Raw genomic sequence first — 21,602 nt, 5'->3', positions numbered from 1 at the left:
TTGGCAGTTTCTTAAAAAGTTAAACATATTCCTGCTGCATGACCCAGACATTCCACATGTAGGTATGGGAAATGAAAACAAACATCCATACAGACATATACATAAAGCTCATAGCGATTTGATTTGTAATAGCCAAAACTGAAAAACAAAACAAAACAAAACAACACATGTCCATCAGGAGTCAAATGGATAAACTATGGTATAGCCATATGACAGACTATTATTCACCAATAAAAAGGAACAATTGATACATGCAACTACATGGATGAATCTCAAAATAGTTTTGCTAGATAAAAAGTCAGAAAACAAAGGGTATATACTGTGATTTTATTTACAGAAAATTCTAAAAAATGTAAATTTGTCTATAATGACAGAATATAGATCAGTGTTTGCCTGGGGTTGGGAAGGAGGTGGGGAGAGGCAGGAAGCAGAGATAGAAAGGGGTACAAGGAAACTTTTGGGTGTGATTAATATGCTTGTTATGTTGATTATGGTGATGTTTTTCACAGGTGTGTACATATGCCAACTGTATGCTTTAAATATGTGCAATTTACTGTATACCAATTGTACCTCAATGAAGCTGTTAAAATTATCGAGGAAAATATTTCAATATCCAGAATCTGACAATCAAAGATTACTGCAAACTCTTTCCTATTTAATGTGAGTGTGTGTTCAATATGAAGTGGGTCTTGACCCAATGCTACTGAAATTATTTGATAAATCACTTACCTTTATAAATTGTTTAAAAGGTTTTTTTAATTTAGAAATTTAATTAGCAGTTTTAAAATTAATAAGGCCATACTATTGGAATATCATGTAATTATGTTGGTGTCTTTCTTGCTAAAGTTATTATTATTATTATTATTTGCACAGTTAAAAGCTTTTAAAATAAATGATGAATATGCAGTACAGTATTTATGGGGGATGAAAGTGCATCTGGAAATAAAATACAACAAATTGTTCACAGTGGTTCTCTCCGGGGTAGAATTTCAAGCTCCATGGCTGATTTAATACATGGCCCTACTGTTTTGATTTTTAAAAATTAACATGCTTTATAATCTCCAAAAACGGATCTTTCCATTTTAAGTGAAAATAAAGAACTTCAGGTAAAGTTCCTGACACAGTGACTGGCACAAGACACTCATTGAACTGTAGCTATTACCTAAACCTCAGGTAACCGGCAGCCTTCCTGGGACCGCTGGAGCATCTTCAAAGAAACCCTATTCTAGTTCTCTACACAGACCCAGAGGCAAGACAACATGGAGAGTCTATTTATTCAACAGCCGCTTTGAAGACAAATACATCCCCTCAGTAGTCTGAGGGGATGTATTTCCCCTATTTCTACTTCAGTCCTTTTCCACAAATGTCTGTCCTTTGCAGGCTAGAGCCTGATGCAAAAAAAGGCAGTTGTCCTAGATATACACAATCTTTGAGGGCACAGTTTGGAGATGCACAGGACACTTGTAAAAGTGGGACAGCAGAGTCTCACCGTAGCCCACAAGGAAGGAGAACCTGTGCGCAGGCAGCTGCCTCAGGACCAGGGCACAGATCTCCACCTGGTTAGCCTGGCGCTTTAGAATAAGCTAGTCGGGGACTTCCCTGGTGGCGCAGTGATTGAGAATCTGCCTGCTAATGCAGGGGACACCGGTTCGAGCCCTGGTCTGAGAGGATCCCACATGCCGCGGAGCAGCTGGGCCCGTGAGCCACAATTACTGAGCCTGCGCGTCTGGAGCCTGTGCTCCGCAACAAGAGAGGCCGGGATAGTGAGAGGCCCATGCACCGCGATGAAGAGTGGCCCCCGCTTGCCGCAACTAGAGAAAGCCCTAGCACAGAAACGAAAACCCAACATAGAAATCAATCAATCAATCGATCTTTAAAAAAAAAAAAAAAAGAATAAGCTGGTCGGGGAGGCAGCCGGGGAAGATGCCCAACAGAAACTGGCGAAGGAAGACATCTTCCACCGCTCGCTCTGTAGCCTGGTCCTCCCCATCCAGGTTACCTGTGTGCAGTGCCAGCCAGTCCTTGCGGTGGGTGATGTGGTGAGGCGCGTGCGCCTCCTCGCAGGTCACTAGCTTGTCCCCCTTGCCCAGTCGAACTCGGGCCACCCGGTTCTTAGCGCCGACCTCGCGAGAGGTGGGAGAGGGAGGAGAGGTGTGCAAGGCTCGCGAGACTCCTGGCAGCTTCCGGTTCTAGAGTGCATATGGGCACTGCCACCTTGGGCCCTAAAGTTATCGATTTTTTAACGTTTGTCTTTTCAGGGGCTAAATATGCCCTTATTTTCTCCACCTTCCTGGCCTGCCACTCTCCTCTCCTCCCCGTGTTCTTTCCGTGTGTCATTTTCTACCAACCAAAAAAAAAATACCATCTGAAAAGCAAACTGAACCAAAGCATCACTGACTTTAAATATCAGGGCTTTAGTTCCTCATTTAGCTATTGAATCAGAGATAACACTTTATGCAAATGAGGTTCAGTTTTGGAAAGTGTTTTATACCGGAACAGTGAATATTTCTAGTACTGACGATTAATTGCTGTTCTTCTTTTGAATCTCTCACATGTATTGATTCAGAGCAACCAAGAAGCTTAGCTTTGAATACAAGTATGGTAGGGATTGATTTGTGCGAGGGTTATTAGATGTTTCAATCAAGTGGGTCTTCCTTTATTTCATCAGCTCAGTTTGTACACTGGGCTCACACACAGAGTCTCAAAGGTTGCTAAAAGCAGCCCTAACACAGAGTGAAATCAGTGCTAAATTAAGTATCAAAGATGCAGTTACTTTTTTTTCTCCTAAACCTTGGAAGAGACACCTATGACACAGTGAAAAGTTAAGACGGTATGGGATCAACTCTTTAATAAAATTATTGGCGCGATGTGCCCCCTGACAAATCAAGAACCCAGAGAGAAAAGACAATTTAATAAATGACAGCATTTATACCCCTCCCCTATATAACACTTACAACACTTGCTCAGAATACATTTATTTGGAAAGGTAGAGTTAAACTTTGTACTCAGAGTTCTTTTCTTTTTAAGAACTAACCACTGATCCCAATATAGCTTCCCAAGGGAGAAAGAAGGTTACTCTAAAATGGAGAGTAATTTCTTTGGAAGGTACAGAATCCTTGTCACAGAAGGTTTACAAAAAGTTATTTGACAGTAAGGATAGAACTTATAAAAATGATGTCTTGAGATTCCTACAGATGCTATAATTCTGCCATTCTTTGGGAATTAGTACATTGGCATAGTAAGAAGACCAATTTTAAAAGTCAGAGTAGAAATTGCATTTTAAAATTAGAGGAATTCAGTTTTACTTATAATCTATATATATTCAGGCCATTTAGCCTAAATTGGATCATATTAAGAATGAGAAATCTCTAATCTACGATAGGGATACTACCAGTATTTTCTTCCTTCCAGACACAAATGTGTACATACCATATGATTCCATTTGTGTGAAATTCTAGAGTACAAAAACCTAACCTATAGTGTCAGAAAGCAAACAGTGGTTTTCTGGGGCCAGGATTGGGGGAATTTACTGAGAAGGAGAACAAGAAACTTTTTAAAGTGATAGACATAGTCTATACCTTACATCATGTGTCAAAAACTCATCACGCTGTGCACTTAAAATGTATTCATGTTATTGCTTTTAAATTCTACTTCAATAAAGATTTTAAAAACTATATTAAGATACCATTTTTTACCTATCACATTGACAATAAATTCAAAAGCTTGACAACACACTTTTTTTGGTGAGGTTGTGGGGTAATGAACACTCTCACATTGCTTCGGGAAGAAAAAAACGTTTCAAGCCCTAAGGAGGGGAATCGTATGTCTCTTGATACAATAGTCACAGAATTTGTAGCATTCCTGCCAAAAAATGCATTAACAGAATCTAATCATGTGAGGCTATCAGACAAACCCAAATTCAGAGACATTCAATTGATCTGAACTCTTAAAATTTTTCAATGTTAAAGACAGGGGAATAGTTCCAGATTGAAGGAGACTAAACAGTTATGACAACTAAATGCACTATGTGCTCCTAGACTGGATCTTAGAACAGAAAAAAAAAAATAGTTATAAAGGACACAAATGGGACAATTGATAAAATATGAATAGAAACTTATGTAAGATAATACTGTTATATCAACATTAAATTTCTGAAATTATCTTTATACTATGGTTATGCAAGAAAATGTCTTTGTTGTTAGGAGATATACACTGAAGAATTTGGGATTAAAGGATCATTGCGTCTGCAATTTACTCTCAAATATTTCATCAAAAATAATAGTGGCAATGATTAGAGAGATAAATAAAGCAGATACGAGCAAAACATTAATGACTGTTGTCTCTGAGTAAAGGTTATACGGGAGTAGGATTTTTACAACTTTTTAAGTTCGATGGTTCTTTTAAATTTGGATTTTTAAATAAATAATTAAAATGAATCTTCAAAGAGCAGTTTCTCAATTGAGAAGGAAAGCCAAAAGAGAAAGGAGAGAATTTTTTTTTTGCCTTGGGCTCTTAGAATTGAGTAGACCTCTTGGATTCTCGGGAAAGACTTCAAAAAGTCCCAAAGACTATAGCTTTGGGGTGTGTCTAGGAGCTCAGAAAGTAAGGCCAGAAAATAGCCTGGGTAGAAAGTGGGCAAAAATGCATATGCATGATGGTAATGGAAGGAGGTCAGTATTTCTGCAGGCTTCTTTCTGCTCCTGCTCTGCCAGTTTGCGTCTCTAATTCAGGGGGCTACGAACATTTCATTGCAATTTTGGCAACACTGGAAAATGCACATACAGTAATATTAGTAAGAGGCCAACACCATTATTGTGGCCAACACCACAATAATGGTCACAATAATTCCCTGGGAAGGCCAGGGAATTGATGGCCACGATAATTCCCTGGGAAGAAAAACACGTTCCAGAATTTACCTTGAAACTGGGGTGGACAACTTCTTTAGTCCACAATGCAACCCTTAAGATTAAGACTGTATATTAGAGTCACTGCCAGGTCATTATGGTTTGGAATATCCCGAGAAAGAAGGCAAAGATAGAAGGGAATTCTGTGAAAAACAGGGAAGAAGGGAGAGAAAGACAAGAATAAGCACATGCTGCCAGCACTACCTCAGCTACCCCTCGAAGCCACTAGCAAGAGGTGGTTGCTTCTGCTCTTACCCCTCCCACAAACCTCAGAGAGGACGATTGCCTGAAACACAGGGGCTGGCCACTGCATTAGGGAGATGACACTTTTTTCAAGTCAAAGAAATTTAAACTGGGCAAGGGCTCACTACTCCTTTGAATTTTTATAATTCTTTGTTCTAGTTTGCCAACACTTGTCTCATGCCTCCCTTTATTTTAATTTTTATACATGTTTTATCTCCCTTACCAAATTGTAGATCTCCTACAGGCTGAGTACAGAACATAGTAATTTTTATGCTCCTCAAAAAGTTCAGTATAATGCCTAACAACTCATGCTCAATAAATATTTGTTGAGGGAACATGACATTAAAAAAACAAAAACAAAAAACAAAAAAAACTAGGCTATCAATATTTCACTTGACGTGTTGTTGTGTGTGAGAGCCCCCTAGTGTGCAAAAAGAGCTGTGTGAAGGAGCCCAGATTAACAGGAATTTAAGCAAGTTTTCAAGGGAATGATCTTGGACTCACTTCTTTAATTCAAGATGCTTTCCTTTTCTCATCTCTCTAATTTATTCTTCTGAGGGGAAAGATCAGTTTTAGAATATTAAAACTCATTAATTCTCCAGGACAGCAGCACCGACTATGCTTCAGCCTCCTTCCCAAAGTTCTTTTCATTCAACCCATTAATGGAAGATAAAGTGTGTCATTGATTCTAAGATACATCTTTTCACATTTTAACATTTCTGACAAACAGCTGCCAAACAGCATCTTATCGATGCCTTTCAAGGTCACTCTTGGCTAAGCAGTAATCATGGCATTGTTGCCATTGCTTACACGTGTGCACACTTGGTTATGGCACTTCTCACATCAGTTATGAGCATTGTTTCTATCAAGTTTGTTAAATTTAACTGTCGTTTGAATATATTTTAAAAGATATATACTAAGATACACTAACTGCATATCTATATCTATATTTATACATGCACACACATACACATACACATAGAGAGACAGAGCCATACTTGGCTTTAAAACATAAAGCTATTGTGTATGCAAAAAAGGCAAGAAAATTATGCAGTGGGATATAAATCAATTAGTGTAAATTGATTATGTTTTGAAAGAATTCCAGGTTGTGCTGCAAAACAACAACAAGTTTCCTACAAGGCCTAAGAGGGGAAGAGACCCAGAAATCGATAGAGCTGTGTTGCATTCTATTACTGAGATGCATGCAAAAAGATTGCTTATTATGTGCCAAGCAATGCAGCCAGAAGTGGGAAAATTTGCAACTCTCCCTCTGAATAGATAAAAGAAACTTCAAAGTAATGAGTGACTGATGTGACCTATTTGCGCATTGCACAGACTATCAGTAAGATGTTAACTTGTCAGCACCTTCCTGATTTTTTGGAACAGAAGTGGTTTACTTGTAATGACACAGGATTCATTTGAGGTAAAACTGGAAACAGTAATAATGGTAAATTGAAAATCCTGGTGAATCTCAAGGTAGAAACACTTCTCAAAATCATATTGACAATGTTAGAAGTATTAAAGAGATCAAGACAGTGAACACAAGTAATAAAAATCAGCATATCTACAGCCACTATGGAAAACAGTGTGGAGGATCCTCAAAGAATTAAAAATAGAACTACCATATGATCCAGCAATTCTGCTTCTGGGAATATACCCAGAGGTGACAAAAGCACTAACTGGAAAAGATATTTGCACCCCCATGTTCATAGCAGCATTATTTACAATAGCCAAGACATGGAAACAACCTAAATGTCCATCAATGGATGAATGTATAAAGAAGTTGTGAGATATATATATATACATGTATATATATATATATATATATATATATATGATGGACTGTTATATATATAACTTTATATATATGTAATGTTATATATATACATATATATATATGATGGAATGTTATTCAGTCATAAAAACAACAACAAAAACGAGGAAACCTACCATTTGCAAGAACACGTATGGACCTTGAAGGCATTATGCTAAGTGAAATAAGTCAGATAGAGAAAAACAAATACTATATGATCTCACTTACATGTGGAATCTAAAAAACCCCCATAAAAACCTAGAAAACTAAACTCTTAGAAAAATAGATCAGATTTGTGGTTACCAAAGGTGGAGGGGAGGGGGAGGGGGAATTGGAGGAAGGTGGTCAAAAGCTACAAACTTCCAGTTATAAGATAAATAAGTACTAAGTATGTAACATACAACATATGACTATAGCTAACACCATTGTATGATATATAGGAAAATTAAGAGAGTAAATCCTAAGAGTTCTCATCACAAGGAGAAAAATTATATTCCTTTCTTCTTTTCTTCTTTTATTTTTATTGTGTCTATATAAGAAGATGGATGTTAGCTGAACTTATTTTAATTATTTCACAATATATGCAAATCAAACCATCATGCTGTATGCTATACACTTATACAGTGATTTATATCAATTATTTCTCAATAAACTGAAAAAATCAGCATGTCACTATGATAATATGCATAATTACTGATGACTGAACAATTATCTCCATATATTTAAGCCACAACATGAAATCTAACAATGAGATCTTCTCCAAAAGTGCATTATGTATAAATGGCAAAATAATTGGATGGATAATGGTTGGGTTAATGGTGGGCTATCTAAAGTTACTTGGAATTGGTGTCAACAGCTACCCATAACTCACACAGTAGTTTGATTTCTGATGCATTTCATGCCCATGTATCTTAATGGTTAAAGGAGAAGCTCATTGAAAACTAACTTGAGTTGCCTTGGCTATTCTTGATTCTTTCTTTTTCCATATAAATTACAAGTTAAGTTACACAACAAACTCTCTAGGTCTAGATCAATTTTAGGAGCAATGACATCTTTAAGATATTGAATCTTTTTGTTCATGAATATAGTGCATCTCTCAATTAATGTAGATCTTCTTTACTGTCAATAGATTTTATAATTACCTTGTAAAAGACCTCTGAAATTTTTGTTGTATTTGTCATGGATTGACATTTCATTATTTTTGTTGCTATGAAATAAAGTAATTTTATTTTTCAAATTGCATTTTCTAGCTGTTAGAAAGTAGTAGTGATAAAAAAATAAAATTGACTTTCATATGTTGATCTTATATCTGGTAACCTTGCTAGATTTCTGCATTAATTTTTAAATTTGTCAAATATTGGTAGATGAATTTGGTAATTTTGTGTTTCCTGTCATTTTTAAAAGAAGAGTTTTGTTTTTCCTTTCAAATTATTTTATTTGTATTTATTTATTTATCTATTTATTTATTTTAAACTAATTTTTATTGGAGTATAGTTGATTTACATGTTGTGTTAGTTTCTGCTGTACAGCAAAGTGAATCTGTTATATATATATCCACTGTTTTTTAGATTCTTTTTCCATATAGGTCATTACAGAGTATTGAGTATTGAGTAGGTCATTACAGAGTATTGAGTACAGAGTATTAATATTAGTTATTAAGTTCTTATTGGTTATCTATTTTATATATAGCAGTGTGTATATGTCAACCCCAATCTCCCAATTTATCCCTCCCCATCCCTTTCCCCCTTGGTAACCATAAGTTTGTTTTCTACATTTGTGACTCTATTTCTCTTTTGTAAATAAGTTCATTTGTACCATTTTTTTAGATTCCACATATAAGTGATACCATATATTTGTCATTCTCTGTCTGATTTATACATCACTCAGTCTGACAGTCTCTAGGTCCATCCATGTCACTGAAAATGGCATTATTTCATTTTTTTTTTTTTTTATGGCTGAGTAACTTTCCATTGTATATATGTACCACATCTTCTATATCCATTCATCTGTCAATGGACATTTAGGTTGCTTCCATGTCCTGGCTCTTGTAAATGGTGCTGCAATGAACATTGGGGTGCATGTATCTTTTCGAATTATGGTTTTCTCCAGATATATGCCCAGGAGTGGGGTTGCTGGATCATATGGTAGCTCTATTTTTAGTTTTTTAAAGAACCTCCGTACTGTTTTCCATAGTTGCTGTACCACTCTGCTTTCAGAAAGCAGAGGTAGAAACACATCCTAACTTATTTTATGAAGTCAGTTTTACCCTAATATCAAAGCCAGACAAAGATATGACAAGGAAGCAAACATCCCAATGAACGCGTTCCTCATGAACATGGAAACAAAATTCTTACTAAAACACTAGCAAACCAAATCCTGAAACACATAAAAACTTTAAACGACATGAGAAAGTGGAGTTTATCACAGTTATGCAAGGTTGGTTTAATATCTTAAACTTGATTAATTTAATACACCACATTAATAAAATAAAGAAAATAAAGATGTTCATCTCAATAGGTACACAATAATGCATTTGTAAGTAGCAATAGTCATCCATGGTAACAACTCTCAAAAAACCAGGAATAGAATTCAAATTTTTCATTCTGATAAGGAGCATATACAAAAAAAACTAGAGCTAGTATTGTATTAATGCTGAAAGATGAAATGTTTTTATTTAAGATCAGGAATAAGGCAAAGATGTCTATTCTCAGCATTTCTATTCAACATTGTGCTTGTGATTCTAGCCAGTTCAGTAAGGCAAGAATAAAATTAAAGACATGCTTATTGAAAAAAAGAAATACATGTGTCTTCACTTGCAGATGACATCAAAAGCACTATCTTTAAGGAAAAACATAAAATCAACTTCGTAAAAATGAAATATTTTTAATTTTCAAGAGACAACATTAATAAAATGAAGAAATAATTCAAACAAGGAAAAATATTTCCAAATATTATATCTGAAAAAGGATGTGCATACAAAATACATTTTTTAAATCTAAGAACTCAATAATAAGAGGAAACACTCCCCCCTCCAAATGTGCAATGCAAAGGATTTTAATAGACAGTTCACCAAAGAAGAAATATAAGTGACTAATAAGCACTGAAAACATACTCAATTAGTCATTAGGGAAAAGAAAATTAAAACTCCATAGAGATACCATTACACAGTAAGAAGGATATTTTTATTTATTTTATTTTTTATCATTATAATTTTTTATTATGATAAGAACCATATAACATGATATATACCCTCTTCACAGAGGTTTAAGTATGCAGTATAATAATACGAACTAAAGGCACAACGTCGTACAGAAGTTCTCTAGAACTTTTTCACTCTATACCCATTGAGAAGAGGGATATTTTTTAAAAGACTAACAATACCAACGGTTATTGAGTATGTGAAGAAACAATCATACATTTATGTTGGGTGTGTAAAATGTGTATAGCTACTTTGCAAAACAGTTTTAGTAGTTTCTTAAAAGGAAAATCTTACCATGTGGATCAGTAATATGCACACAAATGTTCATAGCAGCATTATTCAAAATAGCCAAGGGCCTAAACTGGCCCAAATGTACATCAACTGTTGAATTAATAAGCAAAATGTGTTAAATGAATGCAATGGAATGCTATTCAGCAATAAAAAGGAACAAACTATTGATACATGCAATGACAGGGATGAATCTCAAAAACATTCTACTAAATGAAAGAAACCAGACATAAATGACTGAATACTGTAGTATTCCATTTATATAAAGTTTCCAGAAAAGGCCAAACTATAGAGGCTGAAAGCAGATCCACAGTTGTCTGGGGTGAGGGCTGAGAGCCAGGGTTGGCTACTGGAATTAGGAAACTTTGGGGGATGATAGAAGGGTTATAAAATTGGACTCTGATAATGGTTTCACAACTATAAATTTTACTAAAAATCATCAAACTGTACATTTACAGTGGGTTAATTGTGTGGTACATAAAATACCCCCAAATAAAATTGTTTTTATTAGCAACCTAATTTATTAGCAACCTAATTTTGTTTTAACTAAAGTGTAATGTTCATGTCCCACACAGATCTTGGGTAGCTTGTCTATTAAATAATAATAATAATAATGATAACAACAACAATAATAAACTTGTCAAGCTATTAGCAAGCAGAGCAGAGGGGACTGGTAAAATCCTCAGGTGCAACAATAATTACTTGGCCTGACATCTCCCTGCTTACTAAACCACCATAAGAACCATTTTGATGTGAAAAGGTTAGTTAAGCTGGGCCTGAAAAACACAAGAACTTACATAGTTTTGCACATTCTGGTGATGCCTAGAACTGGAGACTGCTGCTGCTAAATCCAAAGATAAAACCTCTGTCAAAGTGCTGAAACTCAAAGATAAAAAAATTCTAAAAGAACTAGAGGGTGAAAAAGAAGCTGAAATCACATATATGACAATAATTTAAGCAAAAGCCTCATCAAACACAAGGCAAACCAGAAGACAATGGAATGACATAGTTTAAATGTTAAAATAAAAACTGTCAAGCTATATTTCTGTACCCAGTAAAACATCTTTCAAAAATGAAAATGAACTATAGACATTTTCAGATAAACAAAAGCTGTGAGAGATTTTACTGCCAGCACTACCAGAAAAGCTGAAGGAATTTCATCAAGTTGTTGAGAAATGATACCAGAAAGGATGATAAAGCATGAAATTAGTACATGGGGGTAAATAAGCAAAGTATATTTTAATATCCCAATTTCTTTGAAAGACTAAGCAAAACAACAATACTGTATTACAGGGTTTATAAAATACATGGTAATAAAACACATGTTGTCTTCATGTCAGTTTGAGCCGCTATAACAAAGTACCATAGACTGGGTGGCTTATAAACAACAAAAAAATTACTTCTCACATTTCTGTAGGCTGGAAGTCTGAGATCAGTGTGCCACCATGGTCAAGTTCTGGTGAGGCCTCTCTTCCAGGTTTCAGATTTCTGATTTCTTGTTGTGTCTTCATATGATAGCAGAGAGAGGAAGCAAACTCTCTGGTGGCTCTTATAAGTGCACTAATCCCATTCATGAGGGCTCCACCCTCATGACCTCATTGAATCCTAATTACTATCAAAAGCCCCACGTCCTAATACCATCACATTGTAGGTAGAGTTTCAATGTATGAATTTTGGGGGAATGTAAACATTTACTTCACAACACACAACAATAGGGAAAAAAGGACAGGAGAGACAGAGTAAAGTGACTTATACTATTGCAAACTTCTAATATTACATATAAGGTGGTATATTAATTCAAGTTATACTGTGATTAAAGGTACATATTATAATTCCTAGAGCAACAATTAAAATAAAAGCATAGATTGAAATCCAATAAGGGAGATAAATAAGACACTAAGAAAACACATGATTAATCTAAAAGAAAACAAGAAAGCAACATGGAAGGAAAAAAGGAACAGAGCAAGCCAATAGAAAACAAATAGCAAGATGGCAGACTTAAAACCAGCCATATCAACAATTACGTTAAGTATAAAGGGGTTAAACATTCCAATTAAAGGATAGAATTGTCAAAATAGATACAAAGCTAAACAAGACCCAACTATAAGTTGTTTACAAGCGATGCATTTTAAAAATAAATATAACAATAAGGAAAGTTAAAAAATGGAAAAAGATATACCATGAAAATAGTAATCATAAGGAATCTTGTGAGTCTTTATTAATGTCAGACAGAGTAGACTTCAAAACAAGGTTTATGACCAGAAGTAAAGAAAAACATTTTATTTATATATTTATCTTGATATTTATTTAGAGCATAATATTTATATTGTTATAAATGTTAATACAGGTACCCCCCACTTTTCAAAAATTTGCTTTACACCATTTTGCTTCTATGAAAGACATACATTAGTACCTGTTTTTGCTAATGGAAGGAATTCTGAAGAGAATTTTTGCATTTACAAAAAAAAAAGGCAAAAATTAAAAATAACTTTCAGCTTTTGTCTTTTGTTTTTAAACATCTTTATTGGAGTATAATTGCTTTACAGTGTTGTGTTAGTTTCTGCTGTATAACAAAGTGAATCAGCTACATGCATACGTATATCCCCATATCCCCTGCCTCTTGTGTCTCCCTCCCACCCTCCTTATCCCACCCCTCTAGGTGGTCGCAAAGCACCCAGCTGATCTCCCTGTGCCATGCAGCTGCTTCCTTTTGTTTTGCAGTGAACCGTTATAGAGGCTGCCCACACCCCGGGCACTGACAGTGGCACCTCCAAGATCCTTCTCCAGGAACTACACTCAACATCTCAGCATCAAGCTGCCATAGCTTTGAACTGTGTCTGTGAGCATCTGAGCTTTATCTCAAATTATTTTGTGCATCTGTTTTCAAGATGTGTCCTAAGGGAATTGCTTCTTCACTTCATGCCATTTCTGGTTACAAAAGGTTTCGTAAGAATGCTCTGCTTTTGGATAGCAGGGGAAACCTGTAATAAAGGGTCAATTCATGAAGAAAATATAACAGTCTTAAAAACTATTTCTCAAGCAATCAGCCGCCGAGGTGATCAATTAGGACAGTGAACCAACTTGAAAGTAGCAAGCAAGCCTTTATTCACTTACTGTGTCATTGCAAACAAGAGGTAAAAACAAGTGCCAGTTCCTAAGGGTTTCATTTTTCCTCATGGGATGGCACTGGATGAGAGTCAGATGGATGCAGTGCAGATGGGGGAGTCATCTCACTACCAAGGAGCCCTAAACAAAAGGCTTCTGCCTCTTTATGTACCTATGGGCCAGGAGGAAGGAGAGAGAGAAGGGCTAGGAGTAGAAAGGCACTGAGTTAAAGTGGAGAAAAGTGCCTTAATCCAGACCCCTGATTAGGAGGATATGTATTGGGCTAGGAATGCAGACATGCATCTGAGAATGGTTGTCCCAGGAGGTCCTGAGCCCCTGACTGCAATTCACTCCAGAAAATCAATGCATCAGCTCTGTACAAACCTGGTGTGGCTGGGACAGCTTTCTCCCCACGAGGCCTGCCGGGCAAAGCCTTGGAATGACCTGTGGTCAGGGCATGAAGGATCAGACAGTCGTTTGACCTGGAGTCAGACTCCTCAGTGTATGTAGTTTACAAGAGAATTCCAAGTACATAAAGCTAAAATGCACAGAACTGAAAAAGGAATGGGCATACACTTGGAGACTTTAACATTTCTTTTTTCTGTAATTGAAAGAGCAAACCGAAAAAACTGTCAGTAAGGATACAGTTGACCTAGTAAACATTTTTAGCACACTCCAGCCAACAACTGTGCTCATGGAAGCTGGGCCATAAAACAAGGTTCAATAAATTTCAAAAAATTTAAATCATACATAGTATATTTTCTGATCATGACAGAATTAAGTCAGAAAGAGATACCAAAAAGATACTAGTAAACACTACACATATTTGGAAATTAAAATATACACTTTTAGAAACCCATGGGTTAAAGAAGAATCACAAGGGAATTAGAAAATATTTTGAATTAAACAGTAATACAAGCACTACATATCACAATTTGCGGGGGCCACTTCTACTTCCATTCCTGGGTTCCCCAGATCCAAATATTCTAAATACGATCCAAATATCTAAATATAAGAGAAACTTGTTACTGTCCAAAACATACACCACGTCTCGTAAGATGGTACCACAACTTCCTAAGATACTGTCTCTCAGATGGTCCTTAAAGTGAATCTCTATTAGGCGCTGCCAGCTTTCTGTAAGGCAACTGCTTTTAGGTCAGTGTTTCTCAAACTTTTTTCATTATCCCCCCCTCCACCCTTATTCCAAGGAAATTAAAAAAATTTTTGCCCCTAATCATTGTAATATCTAAGATATTTTTGCCCCTTAAAACAATCTTTTGCCTTTTGTGGAGGCAATATCACTCCCATTGAAAATGAATGTTCTCCATGATATGGTAAAGAGCAATACTTGTTAATTCCATAGGCAAAAGCTCCTTTCTATACTTCTTTTGCTGTAAAATGTGTCCTTGGTCAAAAGGATGTTGTGTGTTGTATATGCCAATATGGTACACAAGTCCTTCTGTAGATGGTGGTGTACATAAGTCATGGTGGTGATGGCAGAAGCATTGAGGACAGGAGAGACAAATCCAGAATAAATGTCTATTTCAGTGAGAACAAATTGCTGCATCTCCATGATGGAAAGCACTGATAACCACTCTTGACCTCTCAAGGCATTAACCGTCCTATCTCAGTCTTAACCTTTATAAGAGATCGAGGCAAAACAGTATGTTGAATAGATACCAGTTAATCTCTTTTCTCAGTTACCCCACTACTTTCTCTATAGGCTTCTATACAGAGTTGTTTTGCTAGCAGGTATGGAGGTTATGCATGGAATCAATAATCTGGCTTCCGCCACTGCTGAGTGCCCAAGCAGTAATAGCATGGACCAATATAAAGATATACAGATTGCCAACAAAAACATGAAAGGATGCTCAACATCACTAATCATTAGAGAAATGCAAATCAAAACTACAATGAGGTATCACCTCACACCAGTCAGAATGGCCATCATCAAAAAATCCACAAACAATAAATGCTGGAGAGGGTGTGGAGAAAAGGGAACCCTCTTGCACTGTTGGTGGGAATGTAAATTGATACAGCCACTATGGAGAACAGTATGGAGATTCCTCAAAAAACAAAAATAGAACTACCATATGGCCCAGCAATCCCACTACTGAGCATATACCCTGAGAAAACCATAATTCAAAAAGAGTCATGTACCACAGTGTTCATTGCAGCTCTATAGCTAGGACATGGAAGCAACCTAAGTGTCCATCAACAGATGAATGGATAAAGAAGATGTGTTGGTGGGATAGGGAGGGTGGGAGGGAGGGAGATGCAAGAGGGAAGAGATATGGCAACATATGTATATGTGTAACTGATTCAATTTGTTGTAAAGCAGAAGCTAGCACACCATTGTAAAGCAATTATACTTCAATAAAGATGTTTAAAAAAAAAAAAAAAAAAAGAAGATGTGGCACATATATACAATGGAATATTACTCAGCCATAAAAAGAAACGAAACTGAGTTATTTGTAGTGAGATGGATAGACCTAGAGTCTGTCATACAGAGTGAAGTAAGTCAGAAAGAGAAAAACAAATACTGTATGCTAACACATGTATATGGAATCTAAAAAAAAAAAAAAAAAAAGGTCCTGAAGAACCTAGGGGCAGGACAGGAATAAAGACGCAGATGTAGAGAATGGACTTGAGGACACAGGGAGGGGGAAGGGTAAGCTGGGATGAAGTGAGAGAGTGGCACTGACATATATACACTACCAAATGTAGAATAGATAGCTAGTGGGAAGCAGCCGCATAGCACAGGGAGATCAGCTAGGTGCTTTGTGACCACCTAGAGGGGTGGGATAGGGAGAGTGGGAGGGAGACGCAAGAGGGAGGGGATATGGGGATGTGTGTATACGTATATTGATTCACTTCACTATAAAGCAGAAACTAACACACCATTGTAAAGCAATTATACTCCAATAAAGATGTTCAAAAAAAAAAAAGACTGTTTGGGGTTACTCTGAAATACATTTTGTATGAGAGACTGCCAAGTAAACTTACACTGTTATGTTCTTGATAAAAGATAATGAGTTTGAATCAGAATAAGAGGAATTGTGTTAAAAATAAATAAATAAATAAAACCATTTCTGAATAGATCAGTAATCCACCTGGTGGCGTGTTGATTACAGCTGACCGACCAAATGAACTCTCATGCTCCATTCTTACTGTCCCCTTTTCCTCTACACACAAAGGTCAGAATCTTCTTAATCGAAGTGTATCTTGAGATCAATAAACTCTTGATTGTTTTGTAATGTAACTTTCGATTGCATTGTTTATGATGAAAAAGTTCCCAAATATTGAGGTTGATTTTTGAATTCATGCCTGGAAACCATGACTCTTGTGGAGGAAAGAAATAATTTTCTATCCATATAAAAGAAGTAAAGGATTTGTTTTCCTGTACTTTCAAAATCCTAGAAACTAGTTAGTATGTCTCAGAATTACACATGTCAAGCATAAACAGATATGGCCCCAATTTCATCCCACGGTTTCCTGATCACTCACAATAAACTTCACAAGATTCAATTCAATCATCCTAAATCTTTAGTCCTTCATACCATCAAGAATCTAACTGTATATCCAAATAATAAGTTTTCAAGCAAAAATATAGACTGTGACTCGTAATTACACTTTTTAGGTTTAGGAATTCTTGAGTAATTAATGCCTTTGGATTCTTAATATCTGTTTTTGAATGCTTAAACCAAAATAAAGTAGAACAGCAGGACTCAGTAATATCTAGATTTTTTTACTTAATGATAGTTGGTGAAAACAAGTGAGATCTATTTTCCTCATGTGATCTGAGAATAGACTAGAGCAACCCACATTTATGCTGGAGCTCTGCCCTTTTCCCCCAAATGATTCAGCTAAACCTCATGAAGATTTAACATTAGGTAATAGAATGTCCTTTCCTAAAATAGCTTTAGTCCAAAAAAGCTGTTATGTGAGAATGAAGTCAGAGAATTAATAAGGAGATCTGCACAAAGCACCTTGAGCAATTTCTGAGGAGAAATGTATGGTAAAGGATGGACCAAGGTGACTTTTTCTGATATCTCTCCCTCTTGAGAAAGTGGCAGAATGGGGCCACGAGAGTTCAAGGTAAATGGGAGTTTGAAGCAATTATCTAAATAATTCAGACAAGAAGGCACACTTAGGCTTGTCAAAGTCACTGAACCTAAATATTTTGAATCCTGTTAGAAATTTATTAAAGTATCTCTAGGGCACACATACCGATATTGACTCATTGCGTGAAGGAAAAATGTTATCCCTGGAAAAAGTAGGCTCATGTACATATACCGTGTTAAATAAATGTTCAATATTCTTTCTACTTTACTTTGCCCAGTAGATAGTGCCTTTCACCTGCATAAGAAGTACAAATAATGTCCTTATAGCTTATTCATAGCATTTATAATTCTGTATTTCTAAAATAATTTTCTAAGTAGCATGAGTTTTCACCCAGAAGAAAAAATCAGTGTAGCTGATATGAATACAAAATAAAGGAAGAAAAGAAAAGGAAATAGAATTACCCACACGCTTCTGGGAAATAAAAAGACTTCACAAGCTATAAAAGAAATCATTTTATTCACAGGGTGCATTTCCAAAATTTCTCCAAGTAAGGGAGATAGAGAAATTGAGACTTACTGAACCTTCCCAGTACCAGCCATAATTACAATGAACACAGCAAAGAAAAAGACATGTTTTTACAGCAAACCTCCTCCTATGACATTGCATTTAAATTCTGTGGAAAGAACAACTCAGCAGAACCAACAGAGATACTGTTTTTCTCAAGTCATACTATAAAAAGTACCAATTAAAGTTTTTTCTTACCTGCTACATATTCTATGAAACTAAAAAAAGAAGAAATGAAGAGCACAGATTTTCCCCACACCTACTGCCAGTGGAGTTTGGTTTTATTAGGAAGAAGTAATTCCAGGTACACTTCAAAAGTGATTTCAATGTTATGGTCTAATCTAACATCTTTTCCAGAATTACTGCATCTATGGACTTTTAGACTACTGTACAAGGAAGAATATTTGAATTTTTCTATTTTTTTCTTAGCCCCAGTCTCTGCAAATTTGCTCTTGAAAAACAGCTTGCATACATGTGGAATACTATGTAATGTGCAATCATTGAGTTAAAGAGAAACTTTCTTTTTCAGAGCTTTTCAGACTAACTATGTTGTATGGTTAACTGGAGTTCTAATCATGTTCCAGACTTTTAAAAATTTAGGCAAGTTTTCAATGGAGCTCTCCTTGTCTGTTCTCGCCCCCTTCCTTGTAGTGTCTCTGACTTTGATGTACCCCAGTGGCCATCAATCATCACAAATTGTGAATCCTATATATTATGAAAGAGTTGTCTCTAGTAACCTACCAACAAGAAAGCCCAAAGGATTGGTGCTAAAGAATGAATGAGAAACAGAAAAAAAAATTGTTTCCTTGATTCCACGAATGCTACAATTTGCTGGAAAAACAAACATTTTTAGTCTATGTGTCCTCCTGTGGCTATCACCTAAGGCGTTCCCTATGAGAAGGTTCTACTACTTCAACAAAGGATATTTACATACTGTTATCAGACGTCTCCAAGGCCTATATACTATTGTGCATTTATATAAAATAGTCACATTCACTACACTTACAAGAGTTCTTGCTGATGATAAAAATACAACTTGGAACAAACATGGTTACACCTCTAGAGTGATGGGGTACACGAAGGAAATACACAAGGAAGTGGGAGCCAAGCCAGAAAAAGTTAAGGCACCCTCTGCCACCCCCCACCAGGTCAGCCATCTTTTTCTTTTCAATGGGCATAACTAATGCAAGGGGTGTGTGTGTGTGTGTTTACACTGGAACACAGGGGAGAAAATACATCTATGTCTGCCTAAGTAATCATGAATATAAAACCCTTTTACTGAGGTAAAATTTTGGGAGCCGTGGACTAAAGCTAACTCTATGCATAGCATAGGGTCATCATGTTTCAAAGGGTCAAGTTCAAGGTAACACTTCCTACTATCGCTGCTGCATCATGATAAAAGATCTAAATAATCTTATTTTGGGAGTACGAATCAAAGTGGAGATGGAAGAGGGGTGTGGGAATGGGAGTGTTTACATATTCAGGCTCAGACACCAAGAAAAGCCCAACATGGAGAGGGCAGAAAGGGGGGTAGCATTTAGACCGTGAGGGTCCAAGTAGGTAAATAAGTGCCACTTCTGCTTTTCTCCCTTTTCTCACAGTCTCACGCTGCTTTCTCTAGTGTCTTTCCATCATTAGCCATAACAACTGCATGACAATGTATTTCCTTTAAAATGTTTTGAAAAGGTTCTTGAGGCTGACACAAGGACAGCAGCCTCTGTGCTCTCTCTTTGCTGCACACTAAGATCCTTCCCAGTGGTCCCTGTCCATTAAAGCCCTGATTTTTATCTGTATCTTTTTCATTTTGGTTAAACCTCTTTTTTAAGATTACAATTCTCCATTTCTCTTACTATGTAGAGAAAAACAGACATACCTGTCTCCTGACTTTCTCTGCCCTGGATAAAAATCACATCTCTTAGATGTTCATTGGTATCATGTGAAACATAAGCTTTTAAAATGACAAATAACTGGAGAAAATCTAATTACATAGAAGCAGAAAGAGACATGATCAATATATCTAGATACTATTCTATAAAACTCCCAGATAGCTTCGCATCATTGATTCTATCCCACAGCTTCAACAGGAAAGCAAATCAGAAAGAATTTTAGCACAATGTAGAGATCAATACAAACACAGGAGGTAGGTAAATTAGTGACCATAACCAAAATATAATTCCTCTTTTGTGCTTTAAAAAGTTATAGTTATGGGCTTTGGCTATCATACAAATGCTCACAGGCATTGTAAGTCAATTTATCGTAAGTTATTTACTCCTTATTAGTTAGAGATGGAAGAAATCAGAAATGCCGGCACCAGAAAATCAGAAGAAGGAGACAGAAGCATATATTTTTTCTTTATTGCAATGACAAGCAGAATTTTTGTGTTATGTTTGAATGAATTTTCCATTTATGTATTTATTTCAATCTCTCACCCCTAGGATGTAGGTCAAAACTTCAGAGAAGCCTAGGCTGGGGGTAAAGCCAGTAGTATCCATTTTCTTATGCCAGGAAGAAAAAAGCTTAGAGCAATTGCAGAGTCACACGAATCTCCTGTCACTTTCAAAATAGGAATTTTATGGTGCTCATCCTAAACACTGCGGCTTCATATTTAGGATTTTATAAACAGACAGACAGTCTAGGCTTCAGGATGCCTTTGGATGAGTCTCCAGGGTTTTCAAAGAGGCTACAGAACTTTCTCTAGGCTACTAGAGAACTAGTAGAATATGTGCTATCTTCCCAGCTTCAAGAACTCAGAAAATGCATCAGAGTAGAGAAAAAAAGCTCTATTTTTAATAAACACTGGCAAGGCCATAATCAGGTCAGGATGACCAGAATTCTGTCACAAGACACCCAAATTTAGAGAGCACAAGTTTAACCATCTCAGCAAATTTCCACACCAACTCGCTAGTCACAAGGCTACTAGCTTGACCCCGGAGCCAGGCCAGCTTCCTTGGTAGTGGACGGAGATAGAGAGTGCTGGAAAGCCAAGGCCAAGGGCAGAGACTTCTCTGACCCCTTGTGTCCGGAGAGCGTGGGGACTGCGTTTTTCCTCCTTTCGACTTGCCTCTTCCTTGTCCCAGCACTCAATTCACTGAGGTTGCCAAAATTGCTACTTGTATTTAGTTGTTGTTACTGCTCACTTTGTAAGAGGCTTGATCTATGTTGCAGGTGCCTCGGAGTTGCCTGCACACTTCCATCCCTGCTGTGTGCCCACTAAAATCAGATCATCTCAGAGGAGACCTCTACACTGGGAAGATGAAGAAATAAAAAGCACAGTATTGTTCTCAAGACTTATTCCTCCACATGCTCATCCTCAAGTTCCCACAAACGTCCTTACAGCTCTTGATCTTTGAAACTCTACAGACAGAGAGTAGTTATTACCTGGTTCTGGTGGGAAAGTTTTTATACAACACAGTAAGCATTT

The 21,602-nt window shown here is 36.5% G+C and overlaps 1 protein-coding gene across 1 annotated transcript; it reads right to left on the bottom strand.

Moving 5' to 3' along the window:
* Positions 1–1,412: 1,412 nt before the first annotated feature.
* LOC133101736 (small ribosomal subunit protein uS3m-like) lies at positions 1,413–21,375 on the bottom strand. Its single transcript, XM_061206677.1, has 3 exons — positions 21,319–21,375; positions 1,901–2,189; positions 1,413–1,585 (listed from the first exon to the last, which is right to left on the bottom strand). The coding sequence occupies exons 1-3, from the start codon at positions 21,373–21,375 to the stop codon at positions 1,413–1,415; spliced, it is 519 nt and encodes a 172-aa protein (XP_061062660.1).
* Positions 21,376–21,602: the final 227 nt, after the last annotated feature.

The sequence above is a fragment of the Eubalaena glacialis genome, chromosome 11 (genome assembly GCF_028564815.1).
Source record: "Eubalaena glacialis isolate mEubGla1 chromosome 11, mEubGla1.1.hap2.+ XY, whole genome shotgun sequence".
NCBI classification, from domain to species: Eukaryota; Metazoa; Chordata; class Mammalia; order Artiodactyla; family Balaenidae; genus Eubalaena; species Eubalaena glacialis.
The sequence above is the reverse complement of the archived record's forward strand: the minus strand, read 5'-3'. Positions and strand labels throughout refer to the sequence as shown.

Coding starts and splice junctions, on each gene's coding strand:
- LOC133101736 (XM_061206677.1), bottom strand. CDS start 21,375: ATGGAAGTGTGCAGGCAACTCCGAGGCACCTGCAACATAGATCAAGCC. Junction 2,190..21,318: donor TAGATCAAGCCTCTTACAAA/GTGAGCAGTAAC, acceptor TATGCACTCTAG/AACCGGAAGCTGCCAGGAGT. Junction 1,586..1,900: donor CCCCGGCTGCCTCCCCGACC/AGCTTATTCTTT, acceptor AAGTCCCCGACT/AGCTTATTCTAAAGCGCCAG.